The sequence below is a fragment of the Poecilia reticulata genome, chromosome 19 (assembly GCF_904066995.2).
Source record: "Poecilia reticulata chromosome 19, P_reticulata-male-v2, whole genome shotgun sequence".
Taxonomy (NCBI): domain Eukaryota; kingdom Metazoa; phylum Chordata; class Actinopteri; order Cyprinodontiformes; family Poeciliidae; genus Poecilia; species Poecilia reticulata.
The window spans coordinates 13,606,101-13,626,229 of NC_088848.1; the positions used below are offsets into that span (position 1 = coordinate 13,606,101).

At 40.0% G+C, this 20,129-nt stretch overlaps 1 protein-coding gene across 11 annotated transcripts in view; it reads right to left on the reverse strand.

Annotated features, from left to right (window-relative positions):
• tanc2b (tetratricopeptide repeat, ankyrin repeat and coiled-coil containing 2b) overlaps nt 1-20,129 on the reverse strand; it is a 159,130-nt gene that overhangs the window by 46,162 nt on the left and 92,839 nt on the right. For 8 of the 11 annotated variants that reach the window (XM_081600757.1, XM_081600758.1, XM_008437289.3 and 5 more), the window contains 2 exons: nt 13,421-13,537; nt 3,064-3,212 (listed from right to left, as the gene is read on the reverse strand). In XM_081600757.1, coding sequence (XP_081456883.1) covers nt 3,064-3,212; nt 13,421-13,537 — 266 coding nt within the window. Of the gene's footprint in view, nt 1-3,063; nt 3,213-3,551; nt 3,665-13,420; nt 13,538-20,129 lie in introns of those variants that run through there. The other 3 variants (XM_008437292.3, XM_017310804.2, XM_008437293.3) reach the window with 2 other exon arrangements.

Consider the following 20,129-nt stretch of genomic DNA (forward strand, 5'->3'; position numbering starts at 1 on the left):
GTGACAGCGGTGTTCCAGCAGGTTAAGGGTTCATGGCAGCTTTGGGCCTCGTCGGTTCTCGAGTCGTTTCCAAATATCCCCCCCAAAATTTCTGTCTTTCGTCTGAGAGATGTAAATTGGTGGCTCTTCCAGATCTTGGCAAAGTAGAGGCACATCTGAGTAACTTGTATTGGGGTACTATTGTTTGAAGTGATGGTCAAATATTACAGCTATTTAGAAATGGCTCCAAAATAATTTCCCAACATCTGTAGACACTCAATTATTCTGTTGAAATGTCCACTGAGTTATTTTGGACCTTCCTGTCATTCTGAGCTTTAGTCCACTCAAATGTGGTCAAATATAATATATGTTTTGCCTGACCATAAAACATTTCTTAGGAAGGCATGTGTCTGAAAATCTCTATCATGCTTGAAGTTGTTGATTTTGGAGCAGATGGTTTTTTTTTTTTTTGATGATATCTAAGTTTGTAATGATTTAAAACCTGCTTTATTGTGGAGAGCAACATTGTGTTCCAACAGTCTCCATTTCATGATATCCTTCAGCCTTTCTGGTTCCTGGATTGTTGCTGAATTTGGGGCTTCCGACTAGAAAATCATCCCAAACACAGATCAAAACTGATTTTGGAACAAAGAAAGCAGCTAAAGACCAATCGTCTGGAATGGTCCCAACCTCTATATCATTGAAAATTGTCGGGGTAAGTTTGAAATTCGGGTCAGTTTCCTGGAAACCAACCACTTTAATTAAACGAATTCTGCCATTTCTGATAGTAAGATGGGTCAGGTATCCACCTAGATTCAAATCAGGAGCATGCTGATCATTACAAAGTGTGGTTTCTCTGCAACACTAAAAATATTCTATCAAATTTCAGTACATTTGAACCTGAATGTATAACTTTGACCCTGTGTGAATTAGAGAAAACAATACAAAATTCAAATCTGTGGGTGTCTGAAATGTAGTAATGCCTATAAAAGGATAAGTCCATCTGAAAATAGTTTAAATGCTTCATTAAGAGGCCAAAATTAATGTGGAAATCATGCCGGTGATGTTTGAATGCTAACGTCTCTCCGGCACTGTAATAAATATGGATGTGTTAACAGTCAAAGATGTGTAAGAACTAAACAAAAAGGAGAACAGCAGTGAAAATAAATGTCAAAAGAGATTGATTTAGACATTAAGCGTTTTCCTCAAGCGCCTGAACACAACTTCTCATAAAAGGAAGTGAATGAAATATAAACACTACAACGCTTTTAGATGTGACCTGTAAAGTATGAAAAACATTTAATCTAAAACAAATCTGTGGTGACTTAAGAGTCCGAGACAATACTCTTTTCACTGCGAACAATGAGTGTCAAATATAACACTGGGACACAAAAACACCTTAATGGGAAAGAGGAGATAAGGACATCTGATCACCGCTAAGACATTTTTAGGGGGGGTGTTTTATTTGAATAGAATTGACAAGTCTTCGTTGTTCAATGAGAAGAGCAAAGAAATGCCATGCTCTTAGCTATACATCCTAATTAACTTTAAAGGAACTTTGAAAACAGAGGCAATTTGATAACATAATAGAAATGAGAAGTGCTGTTTGTAATGTCTTTGATGTCCTGCTTTTAGAGGAAGTTTCTTGCTTTTAAAAATAGCAGCAGTCACTATGCCTTCTGTGTGTAAGATAAGTAGAATACAGAGACAGAAACATGTTGCTTACCGATTCCAAACAATGCACCAACTTCAACAATGCAGTGCATTTCATCCAAAAATGTCAATAAAAATCAAAAACAAAAATATGTTTCAAGCTAGCTAGAAAGAGGCAAGAAAGAGTAGTAATCGTCAAGTCGCACCAAGTCTGGCTCAGTTCACTGCTCAGCTTCACCACTCCAAATGTGGAGGTGTCCTTGGGTAAGGCACTGTCCATCCGAATGAACCACTTTGATTCTGATGTGTTCCCCACAGTCACCTCAAACAGCACAAGTCTTTGAATGTGGCTGCACTGAGACAAAATCTGAAATTGGTACTCACAAGACAAGTTTTCACATCCTGCTTTCCTGCCCATCCTACCTCAGCGTTTCTGCCGCATCATTACACACTAATCATACTGACTCCTCAGTAATTACTTCCTGGGATAGACACATTTTGTGTTTAAATGCAGTTTGTAACAGCACAACCCAGGTGCAATTTGGAGGAGGGTGTGCTTTTCACCTGCTAGAAACCTAATGGATGTCAGCAACACGTGCAGTACATGCTGATCGGGGAAAATGTGAATATCCTACAATGTAATGGGGAGATCGATTTGATCCGTGTCAAAAAATAGCTAGCTGTGACACACGTAGGAGCTGTGGTACCAAGAGATATCCTTTGGCCAGACACTGCCATTGAGTATGAACCTACAGAAGTCTTTGACTGTGCTGGGATCATGGTAAAATTCAAAAATCTCTATTAAGACAGTTGCAGTGCTTTCTCAAAAAAGGTTTGTTTCATGCTACGTGCTCCTCTGTAATCAATGTTTCATCCTCAGAAAGTAAAAATCTTTACATTTTTTCCACTGATCATTGTCAGTCAATCACACTGACACCAAGTCAAATTATTTTAAAATTGTATAAAACATCTACCGCTACACTTTTACTTCAAGTCGTCTTCCTCCTCAATGCTACGCTAGTGATGCATAATCGAGGCTTTCACCTCGATTATGCACTTTTTTCCTTCCAGTCAACTTTCTATTGATATGCTTGAATGCAGCACTCTGTGAACGGCCACCTTCTCTAGCAACAATTTTTGCTCACCTATCCTCCCTGCAGAGCTATTCAAATTTCTGGATTTAGAGTTTAAAAACTAACAGTAGATAATTATCACAAAATATCACCCAATAGTGAATACATTTATACATCAGGTTACTATTGCTGAAATGAATATGCTTTTCCATTCTGTTTAATTTATTGAGATTTCGATGTAGAACAAGATAAAAGCTCTTTAACCTAAGCTAACAAAACACATCTTCTCCTCTTAATAGAAACCCATCGCCCCACAGTCAGCCTATCTCAGTAGATTTGAATAAAGGAGGAAAGTTACCTGTCTCGCCTCGGGTTCCTCCATGCTGTACTGCGTACCAGCTGGCCCCTCACTCACTTTGTCTCCCAGAAGGAAACCCAGCCGCGTCATCAATGTGTTGGCTGCCTCATCCACGGACGGAGGGGGCCCCAGCTCATGGCTTGACTCCCCTGCAGAGGTAGATAGACAAAAGGAGGAGGAGGTGGAGGAGGAAGAATGGTAGAAAACAGAGAAATACAAGTGGTGAGCAAAAAATAAGGGGACAGTTCATTTCACCATAAAATGCAGCTTTTAGCTTCACGTCCGTCTCATTTAAACAACCGAACACAAAATGTGTCCAGTACAGCCGTCCTCCATAAAACACAGCAGACAGAGGATACACAGCACCTGCACTCAGGCAAACAAACGAAACACCCTGTCGCACCTGAGTTTTCCCGTAGCTCAGAGCGGCGCATTACAAACACATTCCTCAAAACAAATGGACGCCGTGGCTTGGACGATCCACTTACATGAACTCCAAAAATCCCTTCAGCCACAACAAGGATTGTTTCCAGCTGTACTGAAAGACCTTCTTTTCACACTGAACGGCAAAAAAGTCCTCCGAACTGACGACAGCTGCTTCCGCACCACTCATTGCCACTGCAGCGTGAGTGACGTAATGAGAAACACCCTTTACCTGAGTGTGTAAGTGAGAGAGGGAGACGGAGAGGCGTTCCTAACCAAAGTGGGTGTGTACGCACTCACGCACATGCACCCCCATACACACACACACACACACGCACACACACCTCTGTCCTATTTATGGAGCCTGGAAGCGCTAAGCAAAGCAAAGAGACGCTGTGGGGTGAGCCCGCATGATGGTAAATCCACCTACAAACATTCAGAGCACTGGTGGGGGTTGTCGGCTTTTAACCAAAGCAAAAATCTCTCAATGACCTCATCTTGTCACCTGGTTGCCTGGTTACTCTTCAACCGTAACAAACCCTCGTTGGTAGTATCATGTTCTTCGGTAACACCTGGCTAACGTGCCTGGAGGAGCCGACTGCATGGATCAACTTCAGTTCAATTCAACGCTCGTCACAGCAATGTCGCTTTCTGGCGAGGGGATTTTGTTAATTACTTTCCTGCTCAGGAGGAAAAAGTAACTATTGGCCAGTAATTCAATGTACGAACCTCTGAATTGGTTCAGACATTAATGGCATTTAGGCCAACAGCTCTGGGTGGCCAGCGTTTAAATAAACAGCAGTCGAGACAAAGACGGCTTACTGGCAGGACCAGTTATTTTTTTTAAACCCTTTTCACCATACAGCAGGTCGAACCGGACAGACAGGTAGCCAGATTAGACTCTAACTGACAACTGTTACAATCCAAGCCACCAAAGCACCTCTTTGAAGGCAGACAGCTCCCCCGAAGCCTGCAGTCTCTCACTCATGAGCTCAAAGACACATAGGCAGGCAGGCAATCTAAAGCCTGGGCTCCCCTGTCCATTCCCTTATGGACAGCAGCCTCATTAGATTGACTCAGAGTCCCTCTGAGCGAGTAAGTAAGTGAGGCAGAGACCTTCTGAGAGAGGGGGGTGGGGGGGAAACAACCTTTGAAACAAATGGGAATGACACGCTGCAGAGCTTCAATAAAAACACACAGCAGCATCGAATAATGAGGTAATCACAGCACACATTAGGTACCAAATAGGCTAATCACATAAGAGCTTTGATGCTGTTTAGCTATGTACATGGATACAGGCTGCAATACTAGCAGGACATAACACCTATGTTAATGAAAGGTTTTTGCTTGAGTTTTATTTTTTTTTTTTACTGAGTTGCTCAGTCTATGAAAGCTGGCAGAGAGTCCATAAAGTCGAGGGAGCTTTTTAAATGGTGGTTTTTAATCATAAAAATTTAAACAGACTGAAAGGTACAGAGTCCATATATTATAATAATTTTATCTGCTAAATGATCACCATATGGCAAAAATATAGAGGAGGTCATAAACACTTGCAAGATTTATGAAGCAGCAGCTCACCGGTGTTTGACACTAATTCTATTTTTACTTCCTCTGCATCTGTTATGCTTGCTCGTGAATAAACAGGGACAACAATTTGATTCACTCATCAACTTCCTGTTTTTTATGAATTGTACAGATAATCAACATGCAAACAATCCTACAACTTTGAATAAAGTTGCTCTCAGTTGTTTAAACCTGTTACTTTTCTCACTCCCAGCAGTGACTGGCTGTACTGCACTGCTGAGTTGTGCATAAAGAGAAAAAGAAGCCAAAACTCGGCTTCCACTTCAACTTTCTGTTGAACCCATGGACTTTCCAGATTGCAAAATAACAGGTCAAAAACAATTACAAGCTCAATAGACCAGGGTCCCCAAACTTTTTCCTGTGAGGGCCACATAACTTTTCCTCTTCTCTGGTGGGGGGCCGGAGTCAGTTTATAAGAGAAAAATTGTGACGATTGCAGGAGTGCCTACATGTAAAAATGTATTGTTTTCCAGAAAGCACAATCAAATAACCCTCTCTGGGATCTTTACAGAAAAAAAATCCAGGAAATAACACTATTTATGAAATAAATACCGTATTTTCCAGACTATAAGCCACAGATATCTCTGCCACTCCAGGTTTTCCACAGCGATGCAGCAGAGGGGGGCGGACACCCAAAATTTGAGTCATAACAGGTCAATTGAATATCACATTTATTATGGATGAAAACTGAACTGATTACGGTAGTTTCCGAACAGTAACTGTAACAGTAAAAGTGCTGATCCTTCGTGTCTGCTATTTATGTGCTAAATAAAAATAGGCACTTTCTTCTTCTTTAGATTTCAACGGCAGCTTGCATCCATTATTGTTGCACTACTGCCTTCTAGGGGATCCTAATATCTATACCTCAAATTCTCATAATGATCCCAGTACTATTTAAATAAATTGAAAAATCTTCTTTTTCCCCTCAATGCTATTTAACTGATCAACAACATTCTCAAATTTCAATTCCCTATTAAAACCTAATTCCGTTTTAATGGGTGCTTTCTTCTTTTATTTCCAATTTTGACTTCCAATTATTCACTTCCTGCTAAAGAGCCCCCTGGTGGTTGAAGAAAAATCCACATATAAGCTGCATGGTTCAAAGCTTAGAAAAAAAGTAGCGGCTTATAGTCCGGAAAATACGGTATATAAAAAAATAATCTAAATGCGCTCTGGTATTGTTCAGGGGGCCGGAAAAAATGTGGAGGCGGGCCGGATCCGGCCCGCGGGCCGTAGTTTGGGGACCACTGCAATAGACAATAGTTCAACTTTATTTTACTTTAAATCACTGCTGTTAGTGATGATGATTTTCACATAAGAGCTGATGAAAATCTGACATTAACGATTATCAGACTTACAAAATCAGTTTAATAGACGCTGCTTCTCTCTATTAAACTGAATGTCAGGAGTTTGTTTTAAAAAATAAATGACCTACATAACCTTGAGCTTCACTTTGTAGCCTTTTGCAAGTTAGCTGTAGTTAGGAATATTTTCTGGTCTCAGATCATTACAGAGCTCAGTGTTCATGAGGTTTAAAATTAATAACTCTGTTTACACTGGAGAAACAGCCAGGACTGTCATGTTTAAACATGTATGTTTTGCTCTCCTCGAGATGTGAGCTCCACCTTGGACACACACACACACCACTGTTATGTACAAACCATTCATATAAGACTTGTTCCTGTTTGCGTTCCGCTCGATGGATGCTCACAGACACACTGCTAAAACCTTTATGTTAGAAAAGCATGATTAAACTCTACTCTAAGTAATTTAAATATGTTGGCAATAAGAGTGAATTGACAAGCTGTGGAAAATAAGTGAACTTAGCTTTGTGCAGCGTGGCATGCAAATGTGGTTCTCCTCTCTGAGGTCATGCTTGTGCAGTAAGCAAACATGAGCAAACATTGGTCTAAGAAAACTATAACAGCATAGAAAAGACAGGAGCAAAATGCCACATCTACTCTTCTAGTATGTATATACTGCTGTTGAAAAAAAACCATGTTGCTTTTGAATGCTTAACTTTCTCTGAGAGTGAAAATGTATTTTTAAGGATAAGAACTAAAAAAACTACTACTACTAATATTATTATTATTATTATTATTATTATTATTATTATTATTAACAAATAATAATAATAATAACAAAACACCAGCACACCTAAATCCACTACTGCACTATTCATTAGAAAGAAAGAAACTGGCAACATTCTGAGCACTCTGAGTTTTTTTTTTTTTTCAAATTAAATGACAAACAAAACAAATGGCTGAATAAAATGAATGGTACCGACCATCAGCCACATTGAGCTTCAAACAATATGTCTGCAAAAGAAAAAGGCCAATTGTCTGACCTCTGCTGTCAAATGCAGAGGTCAGACAGCATCGGAACTTAGCATCAAGTTCTGTGATGCTAAAACAATCTGAACAAGAGTTGTACTTTTACTAAAGAATTGACCAATCAGTCAGATTTTATTTACTTCTAATATATTAATATATTTATTTCTAATATAACCAGAGGCAACACAAAGAGGTGATGCAAATGTTAATAAAGAAGCTTGTATACAACCAACCATCAAACCCACAAAATTCTAAGCTATTAGATTGTTATAAGCACAAAAAAGTACAATATATAACAATATAAAAAGTCTGCAATCGCAAAAATATAGATAAAATCTGAAGCAATATATAATTTGTTTCTAAATCAAAACAGAGATTAAAAGAAAGATAAATAACATTAATGGCATTACGATATGAAAAACTATCTTGGAATATGAGACTGAAAAAAGTAAAATAAAATAAAACAATCGCTAAATTGCAAAAATAACATTTTTTTAAAAAAGCTTTGAAAGATGCATATTTTTTTCCTTGTATTTCATCTCTTTTTAGGACATTTAACATCCTCGTGGTGCAATACTAGTATACTTGTGCATTTTTAATGCAGTAGCTGCTGCATCTTTATGCCAGTGTCTGCTTATAGGCAGTGACGGCTTTCCAGTTGACAGACTGCAAGTCGTAAGGACTGAATACATCAGCAGTGATTAGTCAACTGCTCCTAGGGGGCTTGTGGCTCTGAGCGAGATCAAACAGCAGCTCTGTCCAACTTTTCCACCTCTATAGGTGCACCGCATACCTACCACTCAGTCTACGTTGCAGACTTTCTGCCTGTCGCTTCATTTACTCCTCTTCCCGCTAAAGTTCCTGTTTCCTTATCACAGCACCTCCGTGGCGGCCAGCTGTTGGCCGACCCCTTGTCTTTGTGCCGTTTGATACGGGAGCAAAATCTCTAATCTGGGTGTCTGAGCTCACAGCAACTCCCAGTAAGGCAGACACAGGCAATCCCTCTGTACGTACTCTAACCCTCCAAAAACACCAGCGGCAAACATACGCCGAGACCCAGTTTTTCCACCAACACTGAGCCGTCGCATCAAATCGACACCAAAAAAAAAAAGACGTCTGACTGCAAACGAAAAAAACAAAACAAAAAAAAAACATGTCGCACACATGTCACACAGCCTACTTCAAACTAATACAAATGAGCTGCTTTCAACAGCGATTCATTACCATAATGCAGGGGTTGTATGTTGATTTCTTCCTATTTCCAGTGCCTATGTTTTGCTCTTTAAATACCGATTGCAATTATATGAACTGCCTCTTACTGAATCCTGTGACAACAAGCATCTACACCACTTCAAAGCACTAACAGCACCTTGGAATGGAACAGGCATCTAAAAAATAAATAAATAAAAAGAAATTGTGATGTTTCTCATCAGAGACTAATGACAAGAAATGCAAAGCAGAAAATAAACATTCATTAAACATAAAACAGCTATTTTTTTTCCTTTTGAACCAGCCCACCTCACATATACACACACTTCTCTCCTCTCTATCGGATTCCAGAGCTGCGAAAGAGACAGATGGTTGCCATAGCAACTATCTTTGCACGCAGCTAGGAATGCATTTCAGTGCAAGAGCGCATCTGTTTCTGTCCGGCCGTGCACAGATCTGGTGCGCCCCCCTTCCCCGTCGTACAGAGAAAAGCCAGAGAGAAGCATGTGTGCTGCAGGCGGGGGGACTGGACAGGACAGGAGAGAGTATTAATAGGCCCAGGTAGCAGGTGGGGAAGGAAAAAGAAGAAGAAGAAGAAGAAGGAAAAAAAATGGTGGCTCTTATTTCATCTAAATTCTTGAGGTATATATTTTACTTCATCTAGATGAAAAAAAAATATGTTTCAGGGTGAATACAGCTCAAAAGATGCAGAAATAAAAATAATAATAAAAATAAAGCAATATTGGTAAAAATAAAGCACAAAACCCAACACAAGCACGGATTCCTCGCAACCAGGTGATGGAAGAGGGAGCACGAGATCAGATGAGGGAAATTTGCATTCCTGCTGAACATATTTCAGATCTTATCTGTGCAACGCCACTTCAGGTGTTTTATAAATAAAATCACAGGAGCAATCAGCAGCCAGGGTTTTAGGTGTCAGTGAACTGATGACGTTCATCATGAGATTAGGCTTTAATCTTTACGCTATTTTGGACAAAGTTACAAATCAACAAGCAAAGTGTTGCAGACATATTGTATGTTCAGACAACTAAGTTTTAGAGAGTTTTTATCTATACTGAAGAACGTATTTGTTTCTTTGGGATAAACTGCATTGCTTTCCAAAGGGGCTGTGCGATATACATCTGCATAACTGTTTAAAATTTGAATATTTAAGTTTAAAGAATATATAAAAGATTCTTCTGTTAGAGTGCGATGTATTGTATGCAATCTTAACTCTGACATTTCTAAAAGACGGTTGGCATTTCCAAAGCCAGCATGACCAATGACAGACAAACAGAGCAACTTCCTTGGACTTCCATCAGCCTTCCAGTTTTATGTTGGAAGTTTCACTTTCCTGCAGTCACAGATATGTTCGGCTATGTTGTTGTGGAAGACTGTTTTCTTTTAATTAACTTTGTGCTCTAACTTATTACTTCATGTAACACTTCAACTATTTTGTAAACAGCTCAGTTTAAGTATTCGTCTACGACCCATCACAGAATGTTGTCGACATGACCCACAAGTGATTGAATGTGGTGCAGTCAAGGACTGGGAAAAGATACGATTTTGCAGTTTCTTGGTGCATCTCTAACTATCAAACAGAATTAAAAAATTCATCCAACTCAAAAAGTGCAGACAAATCCACTGTCCACATTTACTGGACATCTCTACCTGAGATTATTTCATTAATTTAGGACTTTCTTCACCGTAAGAGTGAAATATCAAAAATGCAAAAGTTACGTTTGTCTCTTGACAAATGATGTCCCTATGTGGCATCATTTGCAGAAATCTTAATCTACGGTATTATTGTGAGTGATGGGTCTAAAGATGAGTGCCTAAAGCTTGACCCCTGCACCTATACTTAAGACTCTAAGCAGACAACAATTGGTTACATTAGTACTGATGAAGCCTCCATAGATGTTCTGTCATTCGTGTGGCAGTGTTTAGGGTTTTCAGTGGAGAAAAGAAACCATAGCAGAGAGAAAGTGAAGATATCGACCAATTACAAGCACTGTAAGAATGAATGTTCCTTTCCACTGTCGCCGCATCACTCAGGAAGAGGATCAGAATTTAGATAACAATTGGTATTTTTTGGATAGTCTATTGTCCACTGCATTGCTATTTAAAATCAGTGGCCACTTAATTGGGTACATTTGCTAAATTGCCTGCTTACATAAGTAGTGAGTCAGTCCATCACATTGCAGTATTTATACAGACACATTTAGGCATCTATATAGAAGTGGGGAATGCAAACTGCAGGAGCTCAAACCAGAAAGTGGATATAAGTGACTTTAGACTTGACATGGCTGTTGGTGCCAGAGAAATTCAGAAACTGATCATCTGCTGGGACTTTCAAGCGCAACATTCTTTTTGGTTTAGAAAGAATGGACAGAGAAAGAGAAAATAGGCAGTTGTGTGGAAGAAAATGCCAAGGTATGTGAAATACTCTTGAACACACAACACTTTGACCCTTTAAACAGACGTGCTACAGTGCAGGAGAGAAAAAAAAAAGAATAAGAAACTTAGGCTACAATTCAAAGAGGTTAGACAAAATGAAACACTAGCAGACTGGGAAATTGTTCGTTGGTCTGATGAGACTTGATGAGCTGCCACATTCAGATGATAGAGCCGGGATATAGAGTAATCAACATAAAAACACAAATCCATCCTGTGCGTTAATGGATCAGGCTGCTGCTGGCGGTGGTATTATAGTATGTTCTTCTCAGCACTTTTGGACCTTACTGCCAAGTAAACGTCGTCTCAATGCCACAGCCTGCCTGAAAGTTGTGGCTCATCATATCATTTCCTTTATGAGCACAGGGCTACCTGATGGTTACTTTCAGCTGGTTATTGCGTAAGTCACAAAGCTCAGATCACTTCAAACTGGCTTTTTTGAACATGAAAATGAGTTAACTCGTATCCAAACGCCTCCGCAGTCATCAGATCTCAATCCAACAGAGAACATTTGGGATGTGGTGGAACATTATGGATGTGCAGCCAACAAATATGCATCAACTGCGTGAAGACATTATCTGAACACAGACCAAAACCTCAGAGCAAAGTTTCAAGCAACTGAATGATGCGGTTTTAAAAGTAAATGGGGTGTTAAACCGGTACTGCGAAGGTGTACCTAATAAATTGGCAGATGAACGTAATTAGAAGGAATCAAATCACGTCAAACTGGTTTCTTGAACATGAAAATGAGTTAACTCATTGTCATTGTTGTTTTAAAGTGTTTCTAGAGGCCAAAGAGAATTTTGAACTGCGCTCAAAGGCCACTACACGACATAAAAACATACAGGAAGCAGAGGATTTTATTTGTAGTCTGAGACTGTTCCAGACTGTTAGAGCACAGCTTCTCTCCAACATCATCATGAACGCTTTTCCATCCATTATAAATGACAGATTGCTCGTGGCAAATTTCACAAGTCATCTTGCAAAATATTCACAATATTTATGAGCTCACAAATGTTTCCTTTTTTTTTTGTAGGCCATAAAAATAAATAATAATAATAATAATGATAAAAAAAATAAAATTAAATAAAAATCAGCTGATACCTACACTCCTCTAGGCGACAGTCAATGTCAGAAGCAGCAGCGGCTGCAGCAGAGTGTGGACTGGCAAGCAATCAAGTGTTTAAGTCACTGCCCTGCTGTTACACATGCCAGGGAGGCCTTGTTAAGAGCTCAGACCTCCATCTGTCCACCTGGGAGGTACGAGTACTCACCCTTGAAAAAAAAAAAACTCATCCCGGCTGCTTTTCAGCTTGAGTTATTACTCCACACACGCAGAGAATTCCTGAATGTAATCAACCGCTTCCTCTGTCGATTGTAGCGCAGAGCACCATTTCATCCCTGATATGTCACATCTTACAGCAGCTCTTGGCAGCTCATAGCTCATATGTCACAGTCTATTTCACAGGAACGATGCAAAATAAAGAGAGGGTCAAGAGTTATACAAGCCATGCGAAAACAAAAATAATGAGGGAAAAAAAAAAAGAAAAAGATTGCAAATCGGCAAATTTGTCTAGAGGTTTAAAATCAAATTGAAATACGTTCCAGTGTAAATCACATACTTAGAATTCCCCCTGGGCAGAAATTCAGCAGAAGAGGCCGACAGAAGGAGAAGGCGGGTAGTGCTCTCTCAACCATTTTTTTCCCCCTAAATCACACAAGGTAAGCCCCGAGGCCCCCCATTGTTGCTCCACTCACGTATTAAGTCCTGGCCTGAAGTGCTGAGGTCCACAAAGCCAACAGAGGTTGAGTCAACAAGACATGAGAGTGCGGGCCAAAACCGCGAGACGAGAAAGCAGATATATATCGGAGCGCTGTCCTCAAGTAAACTGCTTTAATGTCCGCCCTGATTGAGGAAGGGAGGAGAGCGTCGGGTTTGACAGGGCTGTCCGTGGCAGCGGGGGGGTGGGGGTGTATATGCGTGTGTGTGTGTGTGTGTGTGTTGGTGGGGGGGCGGAGGGGGGGGTGGATAGGAAACTGGACCGTCTGCGGGATTAACGAGCAAAAAGCCGGCAGTGAAGTTAACAGAAAACGGCGGCGGCACTCAAATGAGCTCCGAGAAAGCGGCAAGGGAGGATTAAAGAGGCAAAGTGGGAGGAGGCAGTGAGGGTGGGCACAGGCAAAGCTATCTGATTAATGATCTTAGCCATGTTTTCATCTTACAGCATCCAGCAGAAGATCTGTCCCACAGATAAGTTTTCCCCTCTCTGTTTTTGTGCCTCTACAATTGTAGTAGCACAACACGCAGAAACGACAAAATGAGGGATAAGCTGGCCAAAAAAAAAAAAACTTACCAGGGCAGTATGTGTCCAGGTCTGTATTCTTGGCAGTAGCAGAGGTGTGTGTAGGGGAGCCAAGCTCTGATTGTGGAATGCGAGGGCTCTCCACAAACTTTGCTTTCCGCAGAGGGGCTGGGAGCAGAAAGCACATGCAGATGCACACACAGACACATAAACATCCATATAGAGAAGGAGACAACACACACAGATACACACACACACACACACACACGCATTCAATAGGGAGATGGTGGAGGACAAGAAAGAGAGAAGTGACAGGGACAGGACAGAAAGAGGGGGGGAGGGAGACAGAGAGCTTATGAACTTGGAGCAGCACACTGATAAAATGACAACATCCTGCAGGCTTTTCTGTGAAGCTTTGTTTGATAAAGAGTAAACATGGAGCATGGGCAATCAGGAAACGGGCGCGAGAGAAACCAGCATCACCCTCACATAACATCAGCCCACTGACGAAATCTAAAAATACCTCCATACACCGTGTTCCCTGGCCAACATTTACCTCACAACACAGAGAAACGGTCCAGGAAAGATGCACTTAATGGATAAAGAGGAGTATGTGTGTTCTGTCCATTGGGTCCACAATCACACCAAGAACGGCAGTGACGTCCGCCGGCGCAAAACTGAAGCGTCGAATGCGAAATTTACAGTAGAAAAAGATGTGGGTGGCGGTTGTGATGTAATCACAAGAAAAATAGCTTCGCTGCAAAGACAGGGTTGTTAGCGGTTGTGGGTAAACATTGAAAACAATGGCAGCCATAATCTTCCGTCGGTGCGTCCTTTTCAGTGTGTGGAGCAACTTTTCAGAGGCGATGTGAAAACCGTGGCCTGTTCTCTTAAACCAAATCAACAAGGACGAGATTTAGAGATGCACCACAATCTGACGGTTTACTGCCTGATTATCAGTGACCGGATGGTTGAAAACTCAAACGCCCGATCTTTGTCTGATCGGTGAACTCATACCGTGTCAAAACAACTGCACTGTTTGGTGTGAGTAAGAAGGATCCCAAAGTAAGCAGTTTACATTGTGGTGCACAAAACAAAGTCAGATGAAACACAAAATATGCGAGAAGCTAATTCAGAGGAAAATATTTTCGACAATATGTCTGCAGCTCATTCAGGATGGGAGTGAAAAGACTTTCAGCAGGAAACAAGGGTTCAACAAGTTCAGCAATGTTGCTGGGTTTAATCTATTTAGGCTTTCAGCTTCCATCATGACATGTTGGATTTGGTAAATTTGACAAATTATGACAATATCATAAGGAATATTTGTCGTCTTAATCGCTGACTTAATCGCTAATATAATATGCTTAAGATCTGCTAACTGTAATTATTTTTTATTGCGAAACAGTAAAACCTTGTTTTGGAATCACTGCTATACATGATCTCAACCTTTTTCCTAATGTAAGTAATTACTGACTGCTCATTGTCAGTAAGACCAGAAAAAAAAAGCAGGAAGACCAGAAAAAAAAAATATTTTGAATGCTGCGGAAATTGAAATTTCCTAAAAACACTACAAGGAGGTCAAAACATACACCGGTAATTGTCCAATAACATTTCATCAGTCTGTTAAAACTTTTTCAATATGTGTGTCACAAGATCTCAAAGTATTAAAATATCACAGTGCTTCTTATCTCAAGAAAATAAATTCCAACAGCAGTATCCAATTGCTGCTAGAGTAAGTTATTGGGGCTAAGTTTGCCCTGAAGAATACTTCACTAGTTTAAAATAATTTGTGTTGCAACATATTGGGCAGCAGACTTTAAAAAACAAGTCAAAAAATGACAATAAAAAAAAGCTGTGAAAAGAGACTATAGACTAACGCAAAATGCGTTGCGTGGGGGAAAACCATCAATGCACATCACACCAAACACAACATCTCCATAGTGACACATTGACTTATTTGGCATAAATAGACTTTAGATGCATATTGATGATATGGCCCATTATACCATTAACACTAAATATTTATTATATTTGTGCAAATACACAAAATAGACCATTTTAATGGACAGTAAGACACAACACTGAAAATTCAAGAGGAGGACAGCTTCCACTAATCTGTCCTCCATCTGATGATCTTTGACATCAAAATGTAAAATATTTAGACTGACCAAACTTTAACTTGATAATACTGAAATTTATTAAAACAGTTTGCAATCTATGACACTTTCATTCTATTTGTGAAGAAGGAGAAAAGGTCAATTGTAATTCTTTTTCTGGAATTGGGGCCAACCTAGATGGGAGGCTTTTTTTCCCCAATCTTTTCTACTCTCTGTACTCATGAAAGTTTGAGATGGGTAACAACTGAACATAATTTACTCTTAATCAACTTATCTGGTTAAACAAGGGTTTTAGGATAGATTATGTACTGTACCCTGCAACTGTTAGCCATCATGGGTGAGCGCACATGTCCAAAGCAATCCGGCGGAGAAGTGCAGCGCTGAACCAGTCAACAGTGAGCAAAGAGCCACGAGCAGCAACTTAAACATATGTTCAATGAACAATGACTGCATGACTTGAATGAGTTTCTCCTCACTCACAGATGGGTTTCATGTTATGTTTAATGTCAAGATAATGTATCAGCCTGTAGTGAACGGATAGAGAGCCAGGCGTTCTTTATAAATATAAGCTGAATCAGAAGGGACTGATGCACACAGAGTACATGCTCTACAAGAAATAAATATTATTACTGCATGCCGCTATTATTACCGTCATCCTTTCTATTAAAGCAAGGCTGCAGACTTCCACTGTCTCGCTGTAAGACATTACAAAATTCAACTTTCCAGATATGTCACATTTATACTGGGTGGCGTTACGAAGAGTGCTTCATTTTATCCAAACAAGAGGGCTTCCAGGCACAGTGAAAGCTCTGAAGAGGCATGTATAGACGCAGACATGCTCTCAAGAAACATCAGCAAAGGTGACAAAACCTCCCATCAGGATGCTGGCATAATGATGTTCAACAGGTAAATAAAAAACATATCTTGCAACTGCATTCCACTATGAAACCTGTTACATTTAGTTGTTTTTTTTCCAGCTTTTTCTCCTTATGATGTACACTGTCCATGCGTAAACATACAAGCAACTGTCTAGTAGTGTATTGGTTCCAATTTTGGTGCAAAAACAGCCCAGACCCATTGAGGCATGGACTAGGCCTCTGAGTGTCTGCTATGGTATCGTGTACCAAGATTTTAGAAAGAGATTATTTACAAAAAAATACAAACATGAGAATTAAAAAAACCCCAAAGATTTCAAAGAAAATACCAACATCACGAGTTAAAATTTAAGAGTTACAGCACTACAAAAGGAGAAAATCTGGGGTTATTTAAGTGATCCATGATCACTCAAAAATGTTTGAAATTTGAAAATGCAATAATAAAAAATATATATAAAAAAATTTGTAATTGACAGAAACTTTAAACCATATTGAGATCCTGCAAAAAATGATTGTGGCTATTTAGAATATTTGTAGCAAAAATAAACGTAAATCAAGTTATAGGCCAATGCAAAGTTAAGACCAAGATTAGAAACCACTTAGAAATTTGAACACAGAAACCATCTAAACCAACTTCAACAGAAGAAACATCCCACAGTAAAACTTTAAGACCAAATGAAGAAGTTAAAAATAACTCCTTCTTCTTATAAAAACTTAAACGCTTAGATATCTTGACAAATCTGCAAATTCCCGGCCTTACAAATAAACTCGGCCTCTTCCTGGCCGAGTGAACTCCCCGGATCTATGTGAAGAAGCATTCGCTGCCATTCTCGAAGTGTTAATGCTGTGCAGCTATGGACTGCAGAGGAGTCCGTTAATTGACTACATCCAGGAAGTGAGCCAGCACAGATGCCACAGAGAAAGTACAGCTGACAGCCAGAGGAAGAAGAAGAGGGAATCCAGGTTTTTCATGGCCAGATCGACTGCCATCGCAGTGACTGTCACTTGAAAAAGGCTAGACTTTTCTGCCTGTCCAACCAATTTACATGCTGATTTCTTTGGCTAGTATCAGAAATGAAGGTGTCAGTTTTAACACCTGTATAAGCTTTCTATGAAGGTAATTAAATTATGGTTTTGTTCTTTTGTTCAACATGCGTCCTGCCACTCGTCTTTAAAGTTTAAAGCTGTCGAAGGGTTTTATTTTATACTGGCTCGAAAACATTCTTCTTGCTTTCAAATTCCAGTTTCTGGTCACAAAATGACTGTGTCCATTTGTCCATTTATTTGCAGCAAAGTTTCTGTCTTCAGTTTGTGCTACTGGCAATTAAGCAGTTGGACATAAAGTGCAACTGTAGACAGAGAGTGCCACCAAAGCAGTACAAACCTAAGCCAAAAGCTCGCACAGAATACGTAAAAAGCATTCAGTGCCTAATGCTGCATATTAAGAACTTTAACTTCTCCGTATTTTGACTTAAAACCACATTAAAACTTCAGACTTCAACTTTGCAAATGCATGTGGCGTGCCTTAGTCGGATGTCAGATTACAGCTGGCTTCAATACAAGAATACTTCTTAGACAATGATTTACTTTAAAAAAAACAAAACAAATGAATTTCTACTACTTTGCAGTCAGAGTATGTGAATGCTTTTTCAAGTCACTGTATTTGCCCTGCGTTATTAATAACCAAAGCAATACTGCTCTGAAGTCTGCAGGGTTAACAGCTTTTTTTATTTTAAATTATTTTTCATTTTACCATATGCTTTAATCAACTTCTAAACTATTAATAACTGTTGTTTTCATGTGACACACACACACACACCGCACGCGCGCACACACACGCACACACACACACACACACACACACACACACACACACACACACACACACACACAAAAACAACCCAAAAGACAATTGTAAAAAATTTCCAATGCTTCACTTTCAGTTGCAACAGCCAATCTGACACTTTAAAAGACGCTGTTGCCAGTCAGGAATATGCATTTTTGTGAGCAGCAGATTACCATGTCCTTTGTTTGCCGTGTCTCTGATCTCACCTCTACAAAGAAGAAACTCGGTCTCTACTCTATTGGAGTAAATCCTCCCTATATCACTGGCTCCAGGGGAGTAAATCCCATGGACTCCTCTCCGGCAGCTCCGTTGTCAGCTCGTGCCAGGTTGAGGAAGGGTGACAGTGTGATGGATGGCAGCAGGCAAATCCACTCCTCTAATGAGCTTATGAATAAATATATCTTGTCTTGCATGTGCAGATCCACGTGGCCGTGAAATGGATATTTGTTACGCGCTATGCATGCGAGGGTGTGAATATGAATATGCATGTGACATGTATGCAAGTGCACATGTGAGCTTATGATAAGAAATGGTGCAGAAAAAAAAAAACAAAGAACTGTCACAACAAAACACGGTGTGAAATGTTTCAAAGTTGATGTCTATTCCCGAGACTATTAGCTTTTGATTAAGTGATCCACAGAAAATAAAACAAAATCAGTGTTCTTGAGTACAACAGTCGAGTCATGTCTTCAATAAATGGATCACGAGCTCTGAATAAGAACAAGAACAAGCTAAAGGATGCGACGCACATTTCTTCACTGCTTCTGGAAATAGTCTAATGCGCAGGAGTCCTTCTACAGCGATAAATTACCATTTCTGCCACCGTCTCCATTACATACGACCACTCAGACAAAAACGCTGGCGCCTACACACGCATGCATTAACATACACACAGCGATGATGTGGGTGAGGACATACATCAGATCGCTGTCTGAAAACCCAAGCAGAGCTCTGCAGAAACCCAACACGCGGCTCCCGTCTCTATGGCAACAGCAGAGAACAGGGGAAAAAACAACAACAAAAACACAGGGGGGGTCGGAGAGTTGTCCACCTCTCAAAGGTGGTGGTAACGCATGGAGAAGCCAACTTCATCGACACTAAAAGCCTGCGATGCATTTTGCTCAAATGTAATCAAAGAAGCTCTTTGTCTTGATTGATCTTAGTCAATTTACAGGAGCAGTTCTTCCTGTTTCCAACTCAATTCAACTAGCTTGGCTTTTAAGGACTTAAGTAATGAAGGTTCGGCACCTTTTATGTTCAAGTCAGCCTGCTGCTACCCAAAGTCAGACAGGAACGACCTGACAAAGTTTCTTTACATTATAAGTTGCATTTAAGGCTGCTTCATTAAAAACATTATTTTTGAAAGTTCTGATTAAAGTGAAACAAAACATATCACTCTTCTATCTATGTGGAAAAAGTCAAGCTTATGCTAATGTTGCAAACATTTTTCTGCACAATTTCCTCGTCAAAATGTCACACTTTTCCAGAAGCAGGCTTTCGTATTCCTACTCCTGACTTCACAACTCTTTACTAGTCGAAAGCTTGGTATGATGCGTTGACATCATGAGGTTTTTCCACACCAGTAGCCTGACGATGGTATTGATTACAATTAGTCAGCATTTTCCTGACGCTTTTCGCTTCCGCCCTCCATTATGCTGTCCAGCATTGTCTGTTATGGGCATTTGTACAAATAAAACAAATACATCAGGTTACGGCTAACATATTTTAGCTGTAATTTGCACCGCAAAAGAGACTCAATCAGTGCAATCTGTTGTGCAGCTCTGGTTGCCAATCTTGAAGAAAGGAATTATATCCTGTTCATTACTTAAAAGAGGCATTCCGTGGTAATTTGATGCACAAGGCAAAAAAAATTAAAAAAAATCTAACTCACGATAGACTCAGTTACATTTCTAGTCGACCTA